This window comes from Nomascus leucogenys, chromosome 11 (genome assembly GCF_006542625.1).
Source record: "Nomascus leucogenys isolate Asia chromosome 11, Asia_NLE_v1, whole genome shotgun sequence".
Classification (NCBI taxonomy): domain Eukaryota; kingdom Metazoa; phylum Chordata; class Mammalia; order Primates; family Hylobatidae; genus Nomascus; species Nomascus leucogenys.
This window is the reverse complement of record NC_044391.1, coordinates 46,890,494-46,900,805: the sequence shown is the minus strand read 5'-3', so window position 1 is coordinate 46,900,805 and position 10,312 is coordinate 46,890,494. Positions and strand designations below refer to the sequence as shown.

At 43.8% G+C, this 10,312-nt stretch overlaps 1 protein-coding gene across 1 annotated transcript in view; it reads right to left on the bottom strand.

The window, feature by feature from the left end:
* Window positions 1-4,646: 4,646 nt before the first annotated feature.
* GNS (glucosamine (N-acetyl)-6-sulfatase) overlaps window positions 4,647-10,312 on the bottom strand; it is a 45,166-nt gene continuing 39,500 nt past the window's right edge. Inside the window, exon 14 of the mRNA XM_003252718.4 lies at window positions 4,647-8,029. Coding sequence (XP_003252766.1) covers window positions 7,951-8,029 — 79 coding nt within the window. The 3' untranslated portion in view covers window positions 4,647-7,950. The remainder of the gene's footprint in view (window positions 8,030-10,312) is intronic.

Sequence of the window (10,312 nt, the reverse complement as noted above, 5' to 3'; positions counted from 1 at the left end):
ATTTTTTGTCATTGGCAAAACTTTTGCACCCGCCTAATAGATTTGGCAAAAAGGCTGGCCCAGTTTCTCTCAGTAAACCAGCTTTGGTCATTGTATTAGTTATATATTGCTGCGTATCAAGTTGCTCCCAAACCAGCAGCTTACAACAGCATTAAACATTTTTTAGGCTGGGCGCAGTGGCTCACGCCTGTAATCCCAGGACTTTGGGAGGCCGAGGCAGGCAGATCACCTGATGTCAGTAGTTCAAGACCAACCTCAACATGGAGAAACCCCATCTCTACTAAAAATACAAAATTAGCCAGGCGTGGTGGTGCATGCCTGTAATCCCAGATACTTGGGAGGCTGAGGCAGGAGGATTGCTTGAACCTGGGAGGCAGAGGTTGTGGTGAGCCGAGATCGTGCCATTGCACTCCAGCTTGGGCAACAAGAGCGAACTCCATATCAAAAAAAAAAAAAAAAAAAGCAAACAAACAAAAAACATTTTTTAGATCACGTTATTATATTCTGTGGGTCAGTCGTCTAGTAGCAGCTTAGCTTGATGGTCCTTGCTTGGTCTCTCACGAGGCTGCAGTTATGATGGCTAGGGCTGCAGTCATCTGAAGTCTTGACTGGGGCTTGGAGGATCTGCTTCCAAGGTGGCTCTCTCACATGCCTGGCAAGTTGGGGCTGGTTGTTTTCAAGAAGCTTCAGATCCTCACCACGTGGACCTCACCAAAGATCTACTTTGGTGTCATTGATATGGCAGTAGTTTTCTCCCAGAGTTATCCAAGAGAGAACAAGGCAGAAGTGGCCATGTCTTTTAGGACCTAGTCGTGGAAGTCACACAGCATCACAGGTGCCCTATTATACTGGTCACATGGACCAACCCTGATGCATTGTGGGAGGAAACTGCACAAGGATAATTAGGCGCCATCTTGGAGGCTGGCTACCACAGCCATGCTGGAAACAGTTAAATGAGGCATACAGAGAGGAGCCCTCTTTTTACTTGTTTTCTGCCAGCAAGGCTATATAGTGTAGGACGAGAAGACACTTGAATGGCAGTGGCACCTTCTCATCTTAGTCTGAAACCATTGTTTCCCTGTAAGTACAGGTATGAGAGACAAGTTCTCTTTTCAGTCTACATAATAATGTCCTGGAGGAATAGAATAATTCCCTTTTATAACTAAGCTCACCACCAGGCAGAGTAGGCACTCACATATATAATGATGTGGGGACACAGCCTCACAGATCATGGTGACAGCAGAGTTAATGGAAAGATGGGTTTGAAACCACATCTTTGAAATTCTGACTCTTCTTTGACGAATTAGCTTTGTGAGTTTGCATAAATTAAGCTGAGGGAAATAAATCTATCTTACGGCGCTGTTTTTATCCTCCCAAAATGATAATTACAAGCATCTTTATATCTCTCCATCCTTTGAGAACCTATCGTCATCAGTTAGAGGTGCAGGTTACGATGACATATATGGATATCAGTCTCACCAGCAGGTGGTCATGAAATCTTCCTCTCAAAGACTAAGATTTAGAACTGTTAAGGCTGGGCGCAGTGGCTCACGCCTGTACTCCCAGCACTTTGGGAGGCCGAGGCAGGCGGATCACGAGGTCAGGAGTTGGAGACCATCCTGGCCAACATGGTGAAACCCTGTCTCTACCAAAAATACAAAAATTAGCCTGGCGTGGTGGCAGCTACTCGGGAGGCTGAGGCAGGAGAATCGCTCGAACCCGGGAGGCGGAGGTTGCAGTGAGCCGAGATTGCGCCATTGCAATCCAGCCTGGGCAACAGAGCAAGACTCCGTCTCAAAAAAAAAAAAAAAAAAAAAAAAAAAAAAAAAAAAAAAAGATTTAGAACTGTCATCTACTCTACCATATTCCAGGAGCTAGCTCCCATGTCCCACATCTAAATCTTGTCTTATTCAGTGATTCTAGGCCATCAGTAGACATCTCAGCACAATGCTTTTAGCTTGTATCCTTTGGGCTCTCTGGTTGTCAGCCTCAACAGACTTTCGTGGACACATATGACCAGCCCTTTATATCCACTGGTGGTGGCTGGGTGCAGTGGTTCATGCCCATTATCCCAGCACTTTGGGAGGCCAAGGCAGGTGGCTCTCTTGAGCCCAGGAGTTCAAGACCAGCCTGGGCAACATGGCAAAACCCCGTCTCTATAAGAAATACAAAAATTAGCTGGGCACAGTGGTGTGTGCCTATAGTCTCAGCTACTTGGGAGGCTGAGATGGGAGGATCAGTTGAGCCTGGGAGACAGAGGTTGTGGTGTGCCAAGATAGGGCCACTGCATCCAGCCTGGGCAACAGAGCGAGACCCTGTCTCAAAAAATAAAAATAAATCCACTGGTGGTAGAGGAAGATGAAACAAACCTACTTCTGTAGGTAATTTGGTTCTACAGGGCAGGGTCCAGTTTCAGTGGGAATAGCTGGGATAAGTTAAAAAAAAAAAGGATCTAATGGAGTCTGTATTTATCTTCACTCCGAGTCTATGCAAGTGAAGATTCTCTTCCTCCTTGTTGATGGCTTGACTGTGATGTAATCAAATTTCCAATGTTTAGGATGGTAATTTAGTGACTTTACGGATGCTCTGTATCATCTTGCGTTTCTATTAGTATTTGGCCAGTGATCACAGGGGCTCTCCTTTCTCTTCCACCTTTCTCTAGTATTTAGACAAAGGCCAGACCAGGTAGCTCTCAAAACTAAATCTGACCCAATGCTTAACCTTGTTATCCTTTCCCTTTTCATCACTTTGACTTGATGTCTTGTCTTGAAAATATGGAAGGCCAGCACCCACTTCTCTTTCTCATGTTTCTTTTGGCCTTAGGTCCCAGGTTAAAAAAAAAAAAAAAATCTCACTTAAGCATTTAGGTCTGCAATTGCTATTCTTGGCCTGATCTAGCATTCTAGCCCTTCTGGAGGGGGAAGAAACATCCAGCCAGGTGATCCCCTGCTACTGAACAGCTGACAGCTGTTGGGAGAGGCAATCCACTATGAACGGCAGGCATCCTTGCACCTCCTTGCTGGATATGCCAAGAACGCAAGGTCCTGACCATTTTTTTGAGATAGAGTTCCACTCTTGTAACCCAGGCTGAAGTGCAGTGGCGCAGTCTTGGCTCACTGCAACCTCCGCCTCCCGGGTTCAAGCAGTTCTCCTGCCTCAGCCTCCCAAGTAGCTGGAATTATAGGCGCCTATCACTGTGCCCGGCTAATTTTTGTACTTTTAGTAGAGATGAGGTTTCACCATGTTGGCCAGGCTGACCACTTTTTATGCTGGCCGTCCCTCAGGGTTGTCTGTAGTGAGCAGTTTGAGGGATAAGTTAACGTCTTCTTCTGGAACAAAGAGCAGCCTCGCTTAGTGCTTGCTGTAAAACAGCAGGCTCAGCTGGGTGCAGTGGCTCACACCTGTAATCCCAGCACTTTAGGAGGCCCAGGCAGGCGGATCACCTGAGGTCAGGAGTTTGAGACCAGCCTGGCCAACATGGCAAAACCCCGTCTTTACTAAAATACAAAAAAGCCAGGCATGGTGGTGTGTGCCTGTAATCCCAGCTACTCAGGAGGCTGAAGCACGAGAATCGCTTGAACCCGGGAGGCGGATGTTGCAGTGAGCCAAGATTGTGCCACTGCACTCCAGCCTGGACGAAGCCTCCCCAAGCCTAATGTTCTTTTCCTGTAACAAAACCCACTGCATGTGCAGGCCATCCCTCTGGGCCCTTTGCATCGTGTGAACTGACAGGCTCTTACTGCTTGCTGTGCTGTACTACAGTCCTTTGTCTTTACCCCAGGAATCTCATAACAGACCTACTTAATTAGCTTGCAAGAAGGGTACAAATCCCAGACCCTAATAAATAACCTTAAAATTGTGATATACCCAAATTCCCTATTTTTCATTTTTACAATTTAAATATTTTTTATAGCGACAGTCTCGCTATGTTGCCCAGGCTGGTCTTCCAACTCCAGAGCTCGAGTGATCCTCCTGCCACGGCCTCTTAAAATGCTGAGATTAAAGGTGTGAACCATTGCCCCTGGCCCAAATCACCTGTTTTTCTGATAGTAATCTGGCAATTTTAAGAGTGTCTAACATTGTTTTCTATGTGGTCTTCAGAATTGCTAAGATATGAGGCAACCTATAAGCTCTGGAGTTGGCAAATTATGACCTACTTGTTTTTGAAAATAAAATTGCATTGGAACACAGCCACACACTTATCCATTGTCTATGGCTACTTTTGTGTTATAACAGCAGAAGTAAATAGCTGTGACAGTGAACACATGGCCTGGCAGCCTAAAATACTGGCCGTCTATCCCTTTAAGAAGTTTGTTGACCCCATAAGAAGTCATTTCTCATCTAGAGCAATGGATCACATTGCAAAACACCTTTGAAGGCGAGCTTAGTCTGTCTGAAAGCCAGCCAAGATAACACTTTTTCTCCAAAGCTGTAAATACATAAAGATTTATCAGGAAATATTTTATATATGGTGCTTCATTCAGGGGTTATCAGTAGGGGCCACGTATGTAAGAGCTATACAGGTAGAGACTATAGGATCTGACTAGAAAGCCCATTTCCAGTACTAGGTGAGTGATTAAAACAAACTGCATCAGAAGAAAGCATCTTGTCAAAATTACTACTTGTGAACTAAAACAAAGGACACATTCCCACTAGAACAGAAATAAATTTTAATTCATTGAAAAGTGCAGCAGTGAACAGGGTCCTTTTGAAGGGCACTTTCTAAGTCAAATGACTGAGATGACACAGAGCAAGGGCAGAATAGGAACAGAGGATGCAAACACAGGAAGTTACAAAATTCAGTGGGAACTAAGTGGTGATAAAACTCAAGAACCCAACTCTACCCATCTAATTCCACTGGTGGATCAGTTGAATTAACTTTTGCTTTCTTTAGTATGAATCCTGGGACAACTTTCCTTTAAAAAAGCACTAAACCTTAGTTTAGACACTTAATAAGTTTAAGAACACTTCTCATAGAATAAGGTAAAACTTCCATGGCTATCATTACTATTTTGTACAAGAGCCCTAGTGTTGTCAATTAAAATGTGTTTGCAGGCCGGGTACGGTGGCTCACACCTGTAATCCCAGCACTTTGGGAGGCCAAGAAAGGTGGATCACCTGAGGTCAGGAGTTCAATCAGCCTGGCCAACATGGTGAAACCCCTTCTTTACTAAAATTAAAAAATCAGCCAGGCGGGGTGGCAGGCGCTTGTAATCTCAGCTACTTGGGAAGCTGAGGCAGGAGAATTGCTGGAACCCAGGAGGTGGAAGTTGCAGTGAACTGAGATCACGCCACTGCACTCCAGCCCGGGTGACAACAGCGAGACTTCATCTCAAAAAAACAAAGTGTTTGCAACAGCACCATTTGTCAAATTCAAAGATGCTCAAAAGGTGTTCCCTACTTTGCATGACAGGGAGAGCTTTGTAACAGGAAATTGTATAAGGCAAACTCTCTATTCATTCCTAAGGCCTCTGTTCATTCCTAATGTTTACATGGTTCTCTACTCTGAAGGGCACCAACATGGACCTCACCTTCTTAACGTGGAAAATCAAAATCTAAATGAATACAATGAAAAGGAGGCAGCAAGCTTCTTGCAGTGGGTCCCTTAAACATTATGAAAACATCAGTGCATTGTGTAGTCTGTTACGCTATAAACTGAGGTCTCTTTATGAAAGATTATTTTAGCACAAATTCAGAATGAAGCCAGTCCAAGAAAAAAAGAATTGGAAGCTATTTGAAGGTTAGATAGGAAATATACCAAAAATAGAAGAGCGTAGAGAGGGCCGCACCACATCCTACCACGCAAGCACACCCACTGAACTGAGTAAGAGCGGCGTGGCTGAGGTGCCGTCAGCAGCTGACTATGTCACTCTTATGAGTTCTGCTCAGGAACCAGCATAAAACTGAATAATATGACATCACAGTCCAAGACCTGGTAAGAGTTGGTTTCTTTTTATTTGGAAATAACTATGGTCAACTTTCATTAATGTGGAAGTTGACTGATAATGTTAAGAATCAAAGTGAAAAAGAAAGCCGATACCCATATTCAACAATGCTTTCAGTTACAACATTTTTTGAATTTCCTTCTCTAAGACATTCACAGCAGAGGTGTCCATTTCACTTGCCTGTTTCACCTCTAGATACCACCACAGTTGCTGGGATCATGTGAGGTAAAGGAATAAATCCAATGACTGTTAGCCCAACAAGACTATCTGCAATTCTGATAGAAAAGCTACTTTCAGCCATGTCTTACAAAGTGCTTAAAGCTGGACAGAAGACTTTAAATAAAGCTAAAATCACTTATTGCCTGAGTTGAACAAGTTACAAACCACAGCTCTTCCTCCTCCCCTGCTGTCTCACCACCAATTAGCCTTCTTGTGAGGACAACATTAGAAACGGAACTGGTTTTTGAGCCAAGAAACACAAAAATTTAGGTGTTCTTGGCCAAGCATGGTGGCTCATGCCTGTAATCCCAGTACTATGGGAGGCCGAGGTGGGTGGATCACAAGGTCAGGAGTTCACGACCAGCCTGGCCAAGATGGTGAAACTCCGTCTCTACTAAAAATACAAAAAATTAGCTGGGCATGGTGGTGCGTGCCTATAATCCCAGCTACTCAGGAGGCTGAGGCAGGAGAATCGCTTGAACCCAGGAGGCAAAGGTTGCAGTGAGATGAGATCATGCCATTGCACTCCAGCCTGGGTGACATAGTGAGACTCTGTCCCCCCTTCTCAAAAATAAAAACATTTAGGTGTTCTCAACAGTGAAGAAACCTGAATAGATTTGATTTTGACAGGGGAATACTGATAATGATACAAGACTCCAAAACTCAGGAAGAACCCATCTAAAAGGGAAGAAGGTAGGGTAAAGTAGTTGATACTTTGCATCAACTGTAAGAAAATTTTCCGTCTTAAATGAAGAGAATGACAGAAAAATGCAGATCGAGCCAACGACTTCATGCATGGAACTGAAATTCAAGCTCCCTGCTGGACAGGCACTTCCTTCCTTTATCCCCGGTACAGCCCTTCCACTTGTCTGTTCAAGAGCCCTGTCTTCAGAAGGCCCTCAGAAGAGACAAACTTCACCAACTCTTGGCAGTTCTTCACTGCTGATGTTCCTAAGCCACTTCATTTTTCAGATCTCAGAGGGGAGTCTCAAGAGAAGGGACCTTGCCTCAATCTTTCCACTGTTAACTGGCACTCGCTGTGGTTGGCAGCCACTGGAAAGTAGATGACTATCACCTTCAAGAGCTACCTGGAATTGGCCTTTATCACAAGCTTACTGCTCTATTTCAGTGCAGCACCAGCCTAGAATTCACAAAAACATGAACAGAGCTTGGGTGACGTGTTTTGAATTTGCAACCTTACCACACTTTGATGAACATCATAAAAAAATGTATCTCTACTTATCAATCAACAGTGGTACTTGTTCTTACTCAGATGATTCAGCTCTGATGGTTACTCTTCAAGCCATGTGATGTTAGTATTTTTGATAGTGAAGTGCTCAATCTGAAATGCTACACAGGTCCTCTGATTTTAGGTCAAGCTTATATATCAAAAGGTGTGTGTGTGTGTGTGTGTGTGTGTGTGTCCCCTAAAGTACTGCCACTTATCTGAATGGGTTTACAAATTCAGACTCTAACCACATGAGGAATAATCAAGAACTGTGGCCCCAGGAGAAAAAGAATACAGTGAGAACAAAGACCTCAGGAGTGTCCTTGTCAGCTGAAGGAAGAGACCAGAGACAGCCACTCCTGACACATGGGCAGAGTTCACAGTTTAACACATTGCACGAGGAAGTCAGCTGACTGGGTTGCTTTTTCAAACAGGACTTAAAGCCAGCCCAGAAACTCTTCCAGGTGTGGTCTTGAAGACTAGCTACAGACACCTACTACAATCACTTCATCAGAAAGAGGCGTGCAGGGATCCATCTGCAGAGGCTGTGTGAGGTCGCTACAGAAGATGTTTGGAAAATCTTCGAGTCCTGACACTGCCGCGATTGCTGAACATGAGACGGGGGTCAAACCTGTATCTGGGGATGAAAAACCAAATGTAACATTAGCTCTCACTAGCTTCTCACTCAGAATATTATTCAGTGGAAAGGATAGCAGGAAGGGGTGTAAAAGAAACAAATCACCAGAAGGGACTCTAGTGAGAAAGTCTATGGTACAAAACATGAGCCCTCAACAGTTCCAAACATTTCCATCACCAGTCAGCACACACAAAGTTACACAGTGCAAGTCAAGAGGAGAAAAACAAGTAGGTTAATCTTGAAAGGTGTCAGAAGGCAGCAAGATTTGAGATTTTTTTTCTTTTGAGGGAGTAGGGGTGGATCAACTGTTACATTATTACAGTGCTTGTGTTCAAGTCACCCTTATTTTATTTAATAATGGCTCCAAACCACAAGAGTAGTGGTGCTGCCAATTCAGAAATGCCACAGAGAAGCCATAAAGTGCTTCCTTTAAGTGAAAAAGTGAACGCTCTTGACTTAATAAGGAAAGAAAAAATCGTACAGCAAGACTGCTAAGACCATAAGCATGAGTCATTTCTGGTGGGGGGCTGGCAGGGGGACACAGTCAGTCTGTCGCCCAGGCTGGAGTGCAGTGGCACAATCTCAGCTCACTGCAACCTCCACCTCTCGGGCTCAAGTGATTCTCCTGTCTTAGCCTCCAGAGTAGCTGGGAACACTGGCGTGTGCCACCACACCTGGCTAATTTTTTTTTTTTTTTTTTGTAGAGACAGAGTTTCACCATGTTGCCCAGGCTGGTCTAGAACTCCTGGGCTCATGTGATCTGTCCACCTTGGTCTCCCGAAGTGCTGGGATTACAAACGTGAGCCACCGTGCCCGGCCAGGAATGAATCTTCTATCTGTGAAATTATGAAGAAGGAAAAACGAATTCTAGTTTTGCTGCCACACCTTAAACTGCAAAAGTTAGGGCCACACTGCATGACAAAAGCTTAGTTAAGATGGAAACGGCATAAAATTTGTGGGTAGAAGACATGAACGGAAACATCTTCCGACTGATGACAACTGGGACTGGCACTATCCTTGGGGCTTCACGCATCCACTGTGGGTTCTGGAATAGATCCTCTGTGGATAAGGGGGGACTACTGCATTTTAGAACTGCAATTGACCAATATTTTTTGTAAAGGGCCAGATAATAAATATTTTAGGGTATGGGAGCCATACAGTCTCTGTCCCAACCATTCTCCTTTGCTGCTGAAGCACACAAGCAGCCAAAACCAGGTAAAGCAATGTGTGAGGCTGTGTTCCAGCAGGTGGGGCTAGATCGGGCTCACAGGATCTGGTCTGATGACCCCATTTTGGAGGACTCAACGGGCCCAAATGTTTGATAGGAAAGTAATAATCATGGCTAAGGAATTTAAAACAGAAAATCAGGTTAAGTTTAAGTAGTTCAGGCTAACATCAGCAAAGCCAGCATCTAGAACTTTAGTTATAAGCTTCTAAAATGTGAGGAAGACAATTTGTTGCAGTTAAAAACCAAACAAAATTTGCTTAGGAAATAATGTATTCACTTCCTTACAGGGTGACCCTTGGGCAAATCACAACTGCAAGCTCAGTTTCCTCATTTGAAATTTACCCGTTTGGGCTCTAAGGGCTGTGTGGAAATTCTATGAATTCTAACACTTAGAGCCAGACGTTCAGAAGAAACAGACAGCTGGCTCCATCTACCTTGCACTGGCCAACCAGATGCCAGCCTGGCAGGTCCATGTCCTAGCAGTGGTGTGGTCAGGGACTGTTTGGCCACACATCATAATCCAAGAGGTCCAGTCCCTTGACCCTCCATTTAAGATTTAATCAGATGCTGGCTTTAAGTTCCCAGAGTCAGCCAGAGAGTATATGGTTAAAAAACATTAACTGCTATCGACATCTAACTTAATTTGGTTTCGAGCTAAGTAACTGTTGGAAATTGCAAAGTCAGTACATGTAAACTGGAAGTCTTGTGCTTTTATTTTAGGGACTGGACTTCCTATTTCAGGTAACTGGTACCAAGCTAGGATCTATTTCACTAACTTGGAGGAAAGACCAAAGGAAAGACCAATGGTCAAAATTCTTGACCATTCTTATTGTACTAATGGGATTATCCATATAAAAAGTTATTTCATTTAAGTGATATAAAATAATAAATATTATCTTTTTATATTGTTACCTGGCTTTAATTTACTGGTGTCCATGCCACTTTGGCACTATATACATTATTTAAAAGCAAACAATGAACAGTCTATCACTGAGTTTTTCTACTCATTCACATTCATTTGTCTCTAATTTGGACTAAAGATAAAATTTAATACA